The 17,231-nt window shown below is 45.2% G+C and overlaps 1 protein-coding gene across 1 annotated transcript in view; it reads left to right on the top strand.

Annotated features, from left to right (window-relative positions):
• The first annotated feature begins 15,335 nt into the window (after positions 1 to 15,335).
• Positions 15,336 to 17,231, top strand: part of LOC117877371 (cytosolic phospholipase A2 epsilon-like) — a 49,362-nt gene continuing 47,466 nt past the window's right edge. The window contains exons 1-2 of the mRNA XM_034770446.1: positions 15,336 to 15,362; positions 16,107 to 16,193. Coding sequence (XP_034626337.1) covers positions 15,336 to 15,362; positions 16,107 to 16,193 — 114 coding nt within the window. The remainder of the gene's footprint in view (positions 15,363 to 16,106; positions 16,194 to 17,231) is intronic.

Below are 17,231 nucleotides of genomic sequence, written 5' to 3'. Positions count from 1 at the left end.
AAATTGAGGAAAAGAGACAAAGATTCTTGATAAAGAACTTCTCCTCTCGTGAAATCAATATTAACATGGGAAGCTACAGCAGAAATCAGTTTAGCAATCAGCAAAGTAATATCTGCTGTGGAAAGATTTGAAGTGAAGTGAGAGAAGAAGTATATGGCAAACAGTAGTTACAGACCCAACAAGAATACTCTCTTCTCTTGTATTTCTTTTCTTGGCCTGCAGAAATGCCTGTGAAACAATAATTAAACTTTCTAGCCATTTGCAGACTTATAAAATCACTTGCTAGATCTGTGACAAGTAAAATATTTGACTGCACTGTATATTGATAACTACAGAGGTGGCTCTTAAAAACTTGCTAATTCTATCTATTAGCTTTCATTTAGGAATGTAACTATATTTAGTTTTTAAAAGTGTGAAAAAACCCCAAACAAAATGAGAAACTGAAAAAAAATTGATTTGGATCAAAAGCCACCATGAAAACTAAACAAAATGAAAGACGAGATACATTTGGTTTCATTTTGGATTTTTTGTTTTGCATTTGTGTAGTGTGTTTTGTTTTGTTTTTTGTTTTTTGTTTTTTATCCAAAGCAAAAAAATTCTGTTTTTTTGCTGTGGCAAGAAAACCTTAAAACAAAAACAAAGAAACACTTTCAGTTCTAAAAGACTTTTTTCCTGTTTTCCTCCCACCCCCACCTCCACCCCAATTTGGCAACTGAACTGAAAAACCAATGATTTGCTTAACTCCACGTGTAGACACTCTTATTCCAGATTGTGAGTGTCACACATTAGGAGTTGAGCAAATCAGGCACAACTATATGGGAAGACTAGCCCTGAGTCTTCAGACAGCCTGAAATGATAGCTTTGAGAAGTATGAACCACTCTATTCATCTCAAAGTGATGAGGTACTAACTCTGAAATACTGAATATAGATTACTTTTAAATGTCATTATTAATAATATTAACAATAGTAATACCAATAATAGCATTGTTAATACTGACCATTTTAAGCAGAAACATCAAACTAAAGAGTTTATTTCACAGTTCCAAACTGTCTACCATACCTTCTCACTTTCCAACAGCTCCATCCCACGCCTTCCCACCTGTTGAAACCTAGTTTTTCCACTGACAGTTTCTCTGAGGCAGTTATGCTTTGTCAATACAGAACTCTGCAATACATAACAAACTGAAAATGTGGGTGCCCACACACAAAGTTGACAAGTTTTAACTAAACTGGTTTAACATCACATCTTTAGTTAAACCAGTGCAACTTTGTGCGTAGACCAGATTTAAGTCAACACTATTATGAGAAGTTTGATATTTTTCATTTCCTGACTTGAATCTTTAACAAAGGAATCTGAAAGCTCTATTAAAATCCTTCTTGTCTATTTACTGATGGTAAGTGGGTGTGCGTGAGTAGAAGGTGATGTAGCCTGTTTCTCTGCTTTCAATCAGCTCTGGCAATTGTACAGGGAAGGGGCTGTAGCCCTGCCCACTGATCCCTGTTCAAGAGGCAAGGAGTCTGGCCCCTTCACTATTACTAATTTATAGAGCTGCTCAAAAATGATCAATGTGTAGATTAAATATTGTTGCCAAAAGTTTTCATGAAAACTGTCGTTTTTTTTAAAAGCAGCATAAACTTTAAAAAATCAAACATTTGCAATGTCAAAGTTTTTGCAAATAGTGCTTAAGGCTGTGCTAAATGGTGAAAAATATTTAAATTACATTTCAAACAACATTTTTCACTCGTCATTTCAGGCAATTCTGACCTATGACGTTTGTTTCTCACCCTCTCCAAGGCGTCCCCCCCTCAACTTAATGTATTTTCACATCTGAAACATGATCAGTCAAATTTGGAACCTTGAAATTTCAAAGTCAAGCTTAACTCCGAATGGGCCTACTGTATTTTAAAGCACAAAATCATTGACATTGTTACAAAATATGGAAATTTTGAGTAGTTTCACTATTTATTGAAAATATTTTGCATAGTCTTATGATGATTCTTTTGCATTTTTAATCTTATTACTGTGATGAAATCAGTTGTGTTTTGGCATCTGGTAAAGCAGGCAACTGCCAGTAAAAGATGAAAGGCGGCTGCTTGTATTTTAATGCAGCTCGGCTTGATTTGATATTGCATAATGCCGGAGTTGCCACCACACCCTTTCATATCCCAGGTCTCTGGATTTAAGATGCTTACTTACATTATAACCCTCCTACTGCCAATTTCTAACCCTGAGTAGTAGCTATTTAGCATTAAAGTGCAGGTGAATGCACATCAGCACGATTAAGCACAACAGTAATGGTCTTTAAAAATGCAACTGATTTTCATACATATTGCATACAAAACTCTTACAGAAATGAATGGCAAATAGAACAGAGAAATTAAGAGGAATAGGAAAGAAATTGGGGTGGGAGAGATTTCCAAATCAGTTTTGGAGAGAGATTTAGAGTAGATGAGGCAGAGAGACAGGGGACAACTGCCACCTTATGACAGTTCAGGGTTATAACACTCATATCACTGCTTATATTACAGGTAAAATGTAACAGGGCTCCATCCGTGAAAGCAGGCATTATAGAAGTGTGAGTATCTTAATATTCAGATGATGATCAGGTCTCCGGGAATGCCATTATTAGGAAGATATTCAGGAATCTTAGGAGAAACTTAAATCTGGAACTAAAAAGGCTAAGGCCTGGTCTACACTAGGCGTTTATGTCGAAGTTAGCGCCGTTACATCGAATTAACCCTGCACCCGTCCACACCGCGAAGGTATTTAGTTCGACATAGAGGTCTCTTTAATTCGACTTCTGTACTCCTCCCCGACGAGGGGAGTAGCGCTAAATTCGACATGGCCATGTCGAATTAGGCTAGGTGTGGATGGAAATCGACGCTAATAGCTCCAGGAGCTATCCCACAGTGCACCATTCTGTTGACGCTCTGGACAGCAGTAAGAGCTCGGATGTTCTGAACTGCCACACAGGAAAAGCCCCGGGAAAATTTGAATTTGAATTCCTTTTCCTGTCTGGCCAGTTTGAATCTCATTTCCTGTCTGGACATCGTGGCGAGCTCAGCAGCACTGGCAACGATGCAGAGCTCTCCAGCACTGATGGCAGTGCAATCTCAGAATAGAAAGAGGGCCCCAGCATGGACTGATCGGGAAGTCTTGGATCTCATCGCTGTGTGGGGCGATGAGTCCGTGCTTTCCGAGCTGCGATCCAAAAGACGGAATGCAAAGATCTATGAGAAGATCTCTAAAGACATGGCAGAGAGAGGATACAGCCGGGATGTAACGCAGTGCCGCGTGAAAATCAAGGAGCTGAGGCAAGGCTACCAGAAGACCAAAGAGGCAAACGGACGCTCCGGATCCCATCCCCAGACATCCCGTTTCTACGAGGCACTGCATTCCATCCTCGGTGCGGCCGCCACCACTACCCCACCACTGACTGTGGACTCTGAGGATGGGATAGTGTCCACGGCCGGATCCTCGGACATGTTAGCGGACGGGGAAGATGAGGAAGGAGATGAGGAGGACGAGGCAGTCGACAGCGCTCACAACGCTGATTTCCCCGACAGCCAGGATCTCTTCATCACCCTTACAGAGATCCCCTACCAACCCTCCCCAGCCGTTACCCCGGACACAGAATCTGGTGAAGGATCATCCAGTAAGTGTTGTAAACATCTAAACATTTATTTGTAACAGAACATGAATATTAACAATTTAAAAAATGGGTTTCTCATGATTAGTTTGATTAACTTTACGGTTCAGTCATGGGCAGTGCAACTATTGAAAAAAAATCTAGCAATGTCCGGTTTTGCATGATTGTCCTGCCCAAGCCGCTCTACTGTTTAGTCCCTGCTACTGCAGCTACAGTAACATGCGGTCTATATGTCCGGGGATGGAGCAGAAATCCTCCTGGGACATCTCAAGGAAGCTCTCCTGCAGGTAATTTGAAATCCGCTGCATTAGGTTCTTGGGGAGAGCGGCCTTATTGGGTCCTCCGTAGTAGGACACGTTGCCGCGCCACGAGACTAGCAAGTACTCCGGAATCATTGCTTGGCACAGCATGGCGGCATACGGCCCTGGTCTTTGGAGGCTTTCCCGGAGCATTCTCTGTCTGTCGCTCTCAGAGATCCTCATGAGGGTGATGTCGCTCATGATGACCTGCTTTGAATGAGGTAGGGGAATGTTAGTGTTGGGACTGCTTTACCGTTCCTTTACAGAACTGTAACCGCTGGTTTGCAGCCACGCGGTGGAGGCGGGAGAGGGGCAGCCGAAAGGGATCGTTCCCGGGGACAGCCGCGAGGGTGTGGCACAGGAGCAGACTTCCTGCTTGCCGGATTGCTGGCAGCAGGGACCGACATTGATTTCAATGTGAAATGAGGCCATTGCTAATATTAAAGTTTTAAGCTGCCACGAATCTACGGCTTACCATGTCTGCGTGCAAGAGCAATTCCGTTGTCCTGACACGGTTCTCAAATGTGCTCTGCAAAACCCCAGACACTGAATGCGAAGGCCGAGAATTCGACCTTGTGCTGAGTGCGCATGTGATAGGTGCTGTGCATGGTCCTGTTCACAGAGAAAGACTATGTTCTTTGTTCACAACTACATTTATCTTTCTGAGGAATTCACTCCCTTTTTCCCATTCCCACAGCCCCATCTGCGACTGTCTCACAACCTAGCCTGTCATCACACTCCCAGAGGCTAGGGAGGATTAGGCATAAGAAGAAGAGGACACGGGAGGACATGTTCTCAGAGCTTATAGCCTGCTCCAGAGCCCAGGCAGCACAGCAGACCCAGTGGCGGGAGAACTTGACCCGAATGCACCAAGCCAACATGGATCGGGAGGAGAGGTGGCGTCAGGAAGACCAGCAGGCGACTCAAACCCTGCTTGGACTACTGAGGGAGCAAACGGACACGCTCCGGCGCCTTGTGGATGTTCTGCAGGAACGGAGGCAGGAGGACAGAGCCCCGCTGCAGTCCATCTCTAACCGCCCTCCCCCGCCACCAAGTCCCATACTCCCCTCACCCAAAGTGCACAGAAGGAGAGGTGGCAGAGTCCCTGCTAACTCTCACTCCACCCCTGCAGAGAGCTCGAGCAGCAGAAGGCTCTCATTCCCCAAAGTTTGACAAGTTCTTTCCTTCCCGCCTGACACAAGCCCCCGTCCAAGTTTCACTTCCCAGTTCCATGTGTAGTTGATAATAAAAAATATGTTTCTGTTAACTACTGTTTCCATCATGTTCTTTTGGAGGAGGGGGGGAAAGGGGGTTGGTAATTGGACAGGACAGTCACCTTTGGCAGGGTACATAGTCGGGGGCAGGCACAGCAGCAGGGCACATACATAGTGCAGTGATGCAGTGACTAGTTACCCTGGTTAGTCTGGGAGGTTGTTTTCATGTTATGTGGTGGGGGGTGGGTTGCTCTGTGACTTTGTGGCAGGGGAGGGCAGTTAGAGATCTTAAGCGGTGGTCCTTAGGCAGGATCACAGAGCCACACAGCAGGGGATCTGTAACCGTCCTCCCCCTGCCACAAAGTCACATAGACCCCCCATACACACAGTCCCTATCAGGAGGGGTGACAGGCTCCGTTGAAACAACCATCCCACCGCAGCGGAGCCTGTCAGTCCTTGAGTTTAGAAGCTGCATTCGCGCGACTACACTACACCCGCTCCGCACCACAGTCTGCGTCCCAGTTTTAAAAAATTCCCGCGAAAACAGTATTAAAGAAAACGGTGTGCTTTAACAAAGTAGAACTATTTTTATTTTGAAACGTGTGTTGGAAGTGGGGTGAAGGGGGTATGTAACTGGATAGGATAGTCAACATGAACTGGGTAAAGAAACGGGGGCAGATTCGGCTTCTCTGTACACAAACTTTAAAGTCACAGGTTACCCTGCTCACTCAGGAACTTTGCTTTCAAAGCCTCCCGGATGCACAGCGCTTCCCGCTGGTCTCTTCTAATCGCCCGGCTGTCTGGCTGTGAGTAATCAGCAGCCAGGCTATTTTCCTCAACCTCCCACCCCGCCATAAAGGTCTCCCCCTTGCTCTCACAGAGATTGTGGAGCACACAGCAAGCTGCTATAACAATGGGGATATTGGTTTCGCTGAGATCACAGTGAGTCAGCAAGCTTCTCCATCTCCCCTTGAGACGTCCAAAAGCACACTCCACCACCATTCTGCACCTGCTCAGCCGGTAGTTGAAGAGTTCTTTTTCAGTGTCCAGGGCACCTGTATAGGGCTTCATGAGCCAGGGCATTAGCGGGTAGGCTGGGTCCCCGAGGATGACTATAGGCATCTCCACATCCCCAACAGTTATTTTGTGGTCCGGGAAGTAAATACCTTGCTGCAGCCGTCTAAACAGACCAGAGTTCCTGAAAACACGAGCGTCATGAACCTTGCCCGGCCATCCCATGTAGATGTTGGTAAAACGTCCCCTGTGGTCCACCAGTGCTTGCAGCACCATGGAAAAGTAGCCCTTTCTGTTAATGTACTGGCTGGCCTGGTGTTCCGGTGCCAGGATAGGGATGTGAGTTCCATCTATGGCCCCACCGCAGTTTGGGAATCCCATCGCTGCGAAGCCATCTATGATCGCCTCCAAGTTTCCCAGGGTCACTACCTTTGGCAGCAGTACATCAACGATTGCCTTGGCTACTTGCATCACAACAACCCCCACGGTAGATTTGCCCACCCCAAACTGGTTCGCGACTGACCGGTAGCTGTCTGGCGTTGCAAGCTTCCAGAGGGCTATGGCCACTCGCTTCTGGACAGTCAGGGCTGCTCGCATCCGGGTGTCATTGCGCTTCAGGGCAGGGGACAGCAACTCACAAAGTTCAAGGAAAGTTCCCTTCCGCATGCGGAAGTTTCGCAGCCACTGTGATTCATCCCAGACCTGCAGCACTATGCGGTCCCACCACTCAGTGCTTGTTTCCCGTGCCCAGAATCGCCGTTTCACAGCATCAACATGACCCATTGCCACCGTGATGTCCTCGGCGCTGGGTCCCCTGCTTTCTGAGAGGTCTGTGCTACTCTCAGACTTCAGGCCATCACCGCGTTGACGTAGCCTCCTCGCCTGACTTTTCTGCATCTGCCTCAGGGCAACCTGTATGATAAGCTGCGAGGCGTTGAGAGCGGCCACAACTGCAGCAATGGTTGCAGCGGGCTCCATGCTCACAGTGCTGTGGCGTCCGCGCTGTCAATGACTGGAAAAGTGCGCGAAATGATTTCCCGCCGGCGCTTTCAGGGAGGGAGGGAGGGCGGGAGTGATGGACGGATGACGACAGTTACCCAAAAGCACCCTGGCCCCTTTTTTTTTTACCCAGAAGGCATTTGCGGCTCCACCCAGAATTCCAATGGGCGGCGGGGACTCCGGGAACTGTGGGATAGCTGCCCTCAGTGCACCGCTTCCAATGTCGACGCTTTCCCCGTTAGTGTGGACTCACAAAGTCGAATTACTGTCCTTAGTGTGGACACACACGTTCGACTTTGCAATATCGATTCCAAAAATTCGATTTAAGTAAAATCGAACTACTCTCGTAGTGTAGACAAGGCCTATAACTGAGGGGTGATGGGCAGGGGAGTGAGAAGGCACAAGAAAAGGCAAAGTGCAAGAGAAGTGAGCATTGTTCTAGTTTTATAAATTACAAGTGTCTCCTTCATGAGAATAGTGGCAAAGATGCAGGGGGCACCCATATTAAGGATGGCACAACAGTGACAGAAGTATGTGACTGGAAGTGGCTAGAAGATGGGCAGCAGGCAGCACTGCATTGGCAGTCAGGCAGAAGAAATTCAGCACATACATATCTCATGAGTGGGATGAGCTAAAAGATATGTAAATTGCCCCCGCATCACAATTGCAGACAGAAAGGAGAGAAGTCAGCCAGTCCTGAGATTTTATTGGTATGCTTTTTACAATATTTCACAATGAGTGTGGGACTGTCTTCTTTTCCACTATGCCCCTTCATGAATGCAAAGGCTGAAATATCAGCAGATAGACATGCTGTCTTGAGTGGGCATAGGGCACAGCACAACGCGGGCTAGGAATGACCTTAAAGAACTCAATGAAAGCCCAAAGTCGATATTTAAAAGCCAAAAGAGGGAGGTGGACCTTGAGAAATAGTAGAGGCTCATCGTCCAATATGGGATGATGCCACAACCCCCTCAGCGCTAACTATCCTCTGTGGGAGAACAGTTGTAGGTAACTGGATGCCTTGGGAGGCAGGCCAGTCCTCACTTACAGACAGCCCCCAAGCCTGAAGCAAATACTCACCAGCAACTACACACCACACCACAGAAACACTAATCCAGAAACCAATCCCTGCATCAAATCCCGTTGCCCACTCTGTCCCCATATCTACTCTAGCGACACTATCATAGGACCCAGTCACACCAGAGAGCCTGGGGGGATTGCTGAGAGTCAAGCTGAGGGTAGAACGAAGTATCAGGGAACGTGACCAAGAGGGAACAGATACCAACCATCTGCCTGCCTGCCGAGAGCTGTAGTGATTGATGAGGCAGGGGCTTGGCCAAATGACAGGAACAGCATAGTAATGGCTAGGGAGGTCTCGGTGCAGAGGCACACACTCAGGGCTGACAAGTGTCATGCATATTGCGCCTGTGCCCCAGCTGCAATTTCAGGCATCTGGCAGGCCTCCCATCTCTCAGGGACTGTTGTGGCACCAAATCTGAGGTGGCCTGTCTGCCTCCATTATCTCTGTTCTTTCTGGTGCCCAGACACTGGAGAAGAGAAGGCAGTGAATGAATGTTGCTACCAGGCAGATGGTGGTGTGGGAACTTGGGAGGTGAGGGACAGAGTAGGGGGCACTGAAAGGGGAAAGAGAATGGAGGTGCTGGGCGAAAGGGGAAACAGAATGGGGAACAGACCCATGGAAGCTAGTGGGGAGATTGGGACTAAAGGGAGGCTGCTCCAGTTTCCCACTCAGCAGCCCTCCAGACTCTTCCTGCCCCTGATACCATCCCCTGGCTGTGCCAGGCTTCCTCACATAGGCGGCGGGTAGCATAGGCATGGGAAGGCTGTGTCTCCCCAAACAGCCTGGTGTGGCCCCGCCCATGCTCCGTCCCCAGGCCCCCTCCTGCCTGCTTCCAGTTCCCTTCCTGTTCTTCTGTGGCCAAGAGGATGGCGCAGGCAGGCTGGGGCCACTGCTTGCAGGCCTGGGACACTGGGGCTGGGGCCACGCCATGCCACCTGTCTGTCCACCCGGCGTTGGGGGCACTGGGACCATGCCACCTGCCCTGCACTCTGGGGCTGGAGGCATTCTGGGGCTGGAGGCACTCCGGCCGTGCTGCCCACCCAGCATGCTAGGGATGCTGGGGGGAGGGGCGGCCATGGAGGGGAGTATGTGCGCTCCCAGGCAGAGGAAGAGGGAGAGGAAGGGGAGGGGCAGGACCTTGGGCACAGGGGGAGGGGCGGGGGGCTAGCCTCTCCCAATGGCACGTTCACCCGTCGCCCATGCTCCCTCACCCCTCTAATCACCTTCTAGGCTCTCTCATGCAGGATCTTGGGGTGTGGGGGTGGAGTGCCCATTCATTGGGATTTATTTCTTAGTCTGTGAGAGATCCTAGAGGATAGCTCTGGTTAACTGTTCATCTGTTATGGCTCAGTCCTCTGGAGTCCATCTTGCCACTGGTCCTAGTCAATGTTTACTAGAGGCTTTTTCTTTTTTGTAAATTTTAATAATAAATAATTATTCCGTGTCTGCAATTCCCACTACAAACAATTAAGTGTGATTTGGTGGTTGTTCTGGGGATTTTTGTTTGGTAATTGTCCTTGTTTTCTATTTTAACATTTGTGCTTCATTAAAGCATGGAAGGCATCCTGGTGATAGCTACAGTCCCAGCCCTTTGAAACCCCTGCTTTCCTGCAGGTAGTGTCTTCTTCCCTCCCCGCCTCCCCACAGGAAATCATTGTTTTTTTAATGGAATTCACCTTGCAGAACAGGAAATAGGCTAGAAGACAAGAAGAATTTGAAAGGGTCAGGATTGTGTCCTATTGGCAGTTTTAGTGCAAGCATTGTTAAGGGTGTTATTTGTAATTTATGGTATTATTAATTTGCTGTGTGTTTTTTTTTTTTTTTTTTTTTTTTTAATTAAAACACATAGTTACTAGGGTGGCTGGAACTGTAAACTTGAATGCAACAATAATTAATCTTTAACACATTTTAATCTTATGTGGTCCTAGCCTCTCCTTATAAATTAATTATCTACATGTGAATGAAGGAATTAGCATGCATTTCCCCAGAATTTCCTATTATTGCAAGAGTGCATTACACAAAAGAACTGTGGAACTCAGCATGCGGATGCACCATCTAAGAAGCTAACAAAAAAACCCACCAATGAGATTTTGGACACCTTGAAATGCCTGGGAATGCAGATGCTCTCCCAAGAGGTCTGTGGTGCCACTCACTAGGACGAAAATAAAGAAATTTACAAGCGACATGTAATATAGTTATATCCACACTGGTCCATAGTATCATTTTGCTTCCATCCTTGTTGTTCTATACTGAAAAGAGTGATGATGGAAAGGCTATTAACAGTAAGAGTGAGGTGGGCCATAAGTTTTAGCACCCAGCTCTGAGCCTGTCTGTGGCGTCATTTGGAATTTGTGACACCCATACAGAAGCCATCGGAAACAATGCATTGTTTTCACCCTAAAAGTTTTAAAAATTAAAAACCATCTGTCTGCATATAATACCCCAAAGTGCAACCTGAGCGAGAATGACCATGGGAAGGCATGAGTGCCTCACTTCCAGCAGAAGCAGCTGCCCCATTCTCAACTTCTGGTATGTGGATTAACAGGTAACATCTTCTCGCACATCCTGATCTTCCTCACACCATCCTTCCCCTATTACTCATCCTTAATTTCTCTCTCATGTGGCTTCTTTTCCTCTCCTCAAACGTTCCATACTCTTTCCTATCTTTAGAAAACCCTCTCCAACTACCACCCAATCTCCCTCCTTCTTTTTGACCACATTCTTTGAAGTCTCTTGTTACCTCAGATTTCTCACCTTCAACTTGCCCTTCAGCACCTAATTCTCTTCCTTTTTACTGATATCCCATAGGGTTCTGTCCAGGGCCTTTTTCTTTCCTTCCACCATATCCTATCTCTGAATGATCTCATCCACTCTAGTGACTTCATTTGTCACCTCTGCGCATGACTCCAAATCTACCCTTTGATCATCGGCCTCTCTCACATTGGTCAGACTTGCACATTCTGGGTTTCCCACTGCCTTGGAGAAGCAAGGGGAAAAAGAGAGGGAGAGAGACTTGGAAGACCCAAGGGAGAAAATGATATGGAGGGGAGAATGGAAGGAGACCTGAAGGAGGGGGAAAGGATAACCAATACCTGAAGACAACTGAAAAAGAGTTATGGAGGAGACTTGGCAATAGAGGGAAATAATAAGGGGTTGAGATGGGCTGGGGAGGAAAATAGATGTGTGAGAGAGCATAGAGTCAGAGGTGGAAAATTAAGGTCTTTTGGAAAAGGAGATAATGGAAAGGAGAGATATAGAAGACCTGGTAAGTACTGAAAGAATGGAGGACAAAGTGGGAGAGACAGATGAAGAGGTGATGAATTAAATGGGAGAAAAGAAGGATAAGCTGAAAGAAAATGGAAAAGAGGAAAAAATGAAAGTGAGAGATGGAAATAGAGATAAAAGAGGATACAGACAAATTGTTAAAACAGATTAAGGTTGTCTCCCTCCTCTGCATCCTTCAAAACAATCTTAACAGGTTGGTCCAGTTTAAAAACGCAAAGCAAACCAGTAAACACTATAATTTTGGGAAATCCTACAGTTCAGATTCTAACCATAACTCTGCCCCTGTATCCCTGTCCGTCCTCCACGTAGAGACTACTTTTATATACATTGTAAGTGCCTGCTTACTTCTGACTGTCTCCAGTATAGGGTCACCATCCTTTCCCAGCTTGCCTTTCTGGTAATTAGCCCTATACATTTGGAAGAGACAAGCCCTTGCTCCCTTAAAGTGGGCATTTTGCAGTTGGTTGTTGCTTGCTGTAAATCCCTCTCTCCTAGCTAATAAACATTCTTAGCTTCTCTTGTTTTTCCCTCTGATTTTTCCCTTTCTTATTATAAGGAAAGGGCGCATCCTCATAAGGTCCTTCATTATACAGATAGGAAACTGACATGTTTGCACATACAATAGCATGTTGTTTTAACTCAAGGTAAATTGTTGTTTGTTTCTTCAGAATCACAATTCCCCTTGTTCATTTGGCTAAAGTCCAGCACTTCTCCCACCAATCTTGGAACTGTCTAATCCAAGCTGTGACCTCTTCCCTAGTCTGTATTTCTTCTATTTTTTTTTTGGCTTCTTTGCAATTGTATAACATGGTTTGTTCTTGTGAGTTGTAGTGTGCAGTTACATCTTAAACAACTCAAGCTTCTGCTAGAGATGGTATGAGCAAGTAGGCCACAAAACATTTTCTTGGTCTCTTCACAGATCCAGGCATTTTGGTCACAGGTGCATCAAAAACTACAGCCTATTATGGTCTTGAAGCCCCTCCTGCAAATTCACAACATAACAAAAATATTTATAGAGCATACTAACAATAGCAGCAGATGAACCTATCGGCATAAGACTCACAATAGTGAACCCTACACTGATAATGTAGAGAAACAAAATATGAGAAATACAAGATATGGCATAGATCACAGTTTGGATTAGACTGCCCCAAAACCCATTTGAGGAGTGTTCTGCTTTAGTCAATGCACTGCAGTAATTATAATACGAATGAAACAAAAACAAACATGAATATCCTTGAGATAAAGCAACATACTACACCCATCATTAATTTTGTCAGTCTCTTATTTGTTTATTGAATAAATAACACTTGTGAATATAACAATTGTACACCAAAATTTCATTTATCTAATATACACAACTGCACCAGTCATACTTATTTACATATAAATACGAAGGTGAATATACAAGTAGATGTACAGGTTTTAGGAATGATAATTATATACAGGGAAGGTTACAAGTATTTGGTGCAGCAATGGTATTGCATCAAATATTTGTATACTTACTGGTTGGTATCAGTCATACCTAAAATCTGTATATCCATGTGTTTGTTGTGGATACCCATTGATCTCTGTATGTATAGGTAAACATATATACTTTAAAAAGAACAAGATTCAGTATGACAGAGGCAAATGAAGCAAGTGAAGAGAGTTCTGGAATAGTGTTAATAATTTAAAGCAACAGAGGGTCCTGTGGCACCTTTAAGACTAACAGAAGTATTGGGAGCATAAGCTTTCGTGGGTAAGAACCTCACTTCTTCAGATGCAAGTAATGGAAATCTCCAGAGGCAGGTATAAATCAGTATGGAGATAACGAGGTTAGTTCAATCAGGGAGGGTGAGGTGCTCTGCTAGCAGTTGAAGTGTGAACACCAATGGAGGAGAAACTGCTTCTGTAGTTGGATAGCCATTCACAGTCTTTGTTTAATCCTGATCTGATGGTGTCAAATTTGAAAATGGACTGGAGCTCAGCAGTTTCTCTTTGGAGTCTGGTCCTGAAGTTTTTTTGCGATAAGATGGCTACCTTTACATCTGCTATTGTGTGGCCAGGGAGGTTGAAGTGTTCTCCTACAGGTTTTTGTATATTGCCATTCCTGATATCTGACTTGTGTCCATTTATCCTCTTGGGTAGTGACTGTCCAGTTTGGCCAATATACATAGCAGAGGGGCATTGCTGGCACATGATGGCATATATAACATTGGTGGACGTGCAGGTGAATGAGCCGGTGATGTTGTAGCTGATCTGGTTAGGTCCTGTGATGGTGTTGCTGGTGTAGATATGTGGGCAGAGTTGGCATCGAGGTTTGTTGCATGGAACATGGAACCTGAATCTTTAATTCTCCCAGGGAGAGAGTAGAAGCATCTTGTGCAGTTAGGACCCGGTGGATCACTAGGATTTGGGAATTTTTTTGACATTTAAAACCCGTTCCTTTACCAAACCTCTAGTCAGGCTTTGTCTCAGACATAACTACTAGAAATTGTATATTGTAAATTAAAAGCTGGGGGAAGATTTAAAACTAATTTTTCTCTCATCATATTTACACACAGTACTTGCATGTGATATGTGAGTGTGCTGTCCTAACTATGAAGGACATGGCCATACCCTTGTCTGGCCTATTTAATTGCCCCTGTGCTAGGGCTGCAACCAGGGTTTTTGTGTGATCTTAGCTGTGATGGATGTGGCACTCAACCTGTATGCTTCATTTACTTATGTAGGGCCAGGTTTTTAAAGGTATTTAGGCACCTAAAGATGCAGATAGGCACCTACTGGGATTTTCAAAGCTCTTAGACACCCAGCTCCCAGTGATTTTAACACAGTGGACAGGCTAGCCAGCTCATCAGGGTTTCAGTGTTTATGTTGCTATGTGCACTGACATTCTACTAGACTGAAATTGGGTTTGGAAAAAAAGCAAAAAAGCCCTTTTGTATTGATCTTTCTGAAATGTTTCCTAGGCTCTCAACCTGCCAGGGACTCCAGATGCCCATCTTGTGGGATGCTGAGAAGCCAGGAGCCTGCAAGTCCAAGGAACGGGACTTCACGAGTATGTCTACACAGCAAGTGGCAGCCTGCAGCAATGAGTCTCAGTGCCTTGGTCCATAGACTTGGGCTTGCAGGGCTTGCACTATGATGGTAAAAATAGTTGCATAGACTCATGCTTGGGCTCAGACTTGGGCTGGAGCTGGGGCTCGGAAGCCCAGCCCCTCCTTAGGCTTCCGAACCTGAGCTCCAGCCCGAGCTGCTACGTTTGCATCTCTATTTTTAAGAGACAGAGCGTGAATCTTTCAACCCAAACTCTGGGATTTGCTGCTGCAGGAGATGTATCCCCGCAAGGTCCCAGTTCCATTGGCAGCCCACCAAGTGGGCTGCAGAGGAGACAGCTCAGTTTGCAGGAAACCAGGTAGATTTCCCTCCAAAACCTGCATGATTTCTGTCCAAATTTTATTGAAAACGAAATGTTTCTGCAGAACATTTCAATTTTGACAAATCAGCATTTTACAATTTAAAAAATGCTATTGGAAAATTTCCTACCGGCTCTACTGCCCAATACAGCTGCAAAATAAATCTCCCCAGTTTACAGTCATCCAGTGCATTCAATCACACGCTATAGTAGTGGGAGGAGGCTGGGAGGAGCCATCTTTCCTTGCAGAAATGAGATGGGTGGAGCTCTAAGTCAATTTATAAAACAACTTCTCACTGACGCCTGCCAGTGTAAAGACTGCAAACATGTTTCAGGAGCCACTGCCAGCTCCTGTGCCAGTAGTACCACATGACTTGCTTGCAACAGAGACCAAAATGGCATCATGTGCCAGTTCGCCTCAGGTAAGAAAGCCCTAACACCAAATTTGTTTAAGGTTTCAATTCGGATGTGTACAGCACAAAGCAGGTAATACGAGTCCTGCTTTATTATAGTATTTATGTACCAGCTGCTGTGCATGATTCTTTCCCGACGGGAAGCACGACAGTATGTCCCAACCTGAAGAGTGAAATCCTGGCTTCACTGAAATCAATGGCAACATTTACATTGACTTCAATGCAGCTAAGATTTCATCCTTGATGTCTAAATGAGACATGGTAGCAGGCGATAGGGAAAGAAAAGGAAGGGAAACAAAAGAAGAGAGAGAGATTAGGAATTCATATCATCTGTGTTGTCTTGTTTTGCATTTTTCATAGTTTTTATTTTTATTTTAAATATAAGTAGAGGAAGTAGGAAGCAAAGAACTGAGATTTGAGATAGAAAAGCAAAACTTTTTTACAGGGTTAGTCTATAGGAAGCAGGTTTGTTGCTGCTTTGATGTCCCACAGCTGAGAGGAGTCTTCCTCCATTGTTTCATAGAAAAAGGTGGCACTTACATGGGGTTTTGTACCCATCTTGCACCCCAGTTCTGCCAATTAAAGCATGTGTGTGCAAAATGACCTGGTAGTAGGGACACCAGTGTGAGTATTGAAACATAGTAGGTCATAATGAACAGCCATTCTAATTTGAGAGTTCAGCACGGGTTACTGCAACGATGAACTCATGATAAAGCTTGACAATGTTTTTATTTTTCCCCCTTCTCTTTTCAGGATCTAAACATTAAAACAAATCCTTTGGGAAATGTCAAAACTGAGCATGGGAGTCACTGTGCAGCGCAGGGGAATACTGAATTTAAGGTACTGTCAATTAGAGGATTTCAAAACCAAGCTCGTGTAGCTGGAGGGAGGAAAGGTTGGGACCTAATGGCGTATCAATTTAAAGTGACAACTAGTGATAGCAGCAGTTCAAGTTTTGTGGATGAAATTCCCTTGGGTTTAGCATTTGAACCATCTTATTTAATTTTGGGAATTTCAAAATTGCTTTCTGTATTTCTCTTTGCATTTGATTTGATTAGGGTGACCAGACAGCAAATGTGAAAAATGGGAACAGTGTGTGGGGGATAATAGGAGTCTATATAAGAAAAAGACCCAAAAATCGGGACTGTCTGTATAAAATCGGGACATCTGGTCACCCTAGATTTCATGCATGGAAAATGTCCCTTCTCTTGTTACCTTTATTATTTATAAAAGATGGAATTTCGTCTCTAAAATATTTCTTGTTACTAACTCTGAGTCACATTCAGCAGTGGTGTAAGTAGACGCCACCCCATCAGCTTCAATAGAGTTGCCTCTGACCATGTGTATTACTTTCATGACATGGTGATTAAAGGTCTTTTGGGTGCTTAAACCCTGATTTCCAGGATATTTGCTCACCCTCAGCTCTTCTGGAAGGAAAACCAGCATAACAAAGGGCTTCAGAGGGAGGAAGGAATTTTGGATACATCAGTATTGCTTCTGGGATTCCTAGGAAGTCAGTGATGGATCCATTTTTGTACTTATTAGATGTCAGTGGCATTGGTGAGTTCTGCTGGGGTCCGATTCCCAGGGTGAGGAGACATACCCACACTATCTCTGACTGAGCTAGTGCGCTAAAAAGAGAGTGTAGTTGTTGCAGCACAAGTGGCAGGCGGGACTAGCTGGCCCGAGTACATGTCTAGCATCTTGGACAGATATGTACTTGGGGCAGCTAGCCCGTTCTGCTGCAGCTACACTCTGTTTTCAGCACGTGAGCTTGGTCAGAGCTAGCTCCAGTATGTCTCCTCAAGCAGGGAATCACACCCCCAGCTGAAAGTGTAGACATACCCTCTATTACACTGTTTGCTCTCTGTCTGTGCA

The sequence above is a fragment of the Trachemys scripta genome, chromosome 4, assembly GCF_013100865.1.
Source record: "Trachemys scripta elegans isolate TJP31775 chromosome 4, CAS_Tse_1.0, whole genome shotgun sequence".
NCBI classification, from domain to species: Eukaryota; Metazoa; Chordata; order Testudines; family Emydidae; genus Trachemys; species Trachemys scripta.
This window is presented reverse-complemented; position numbering and strand designations above follow the sequence as displayed.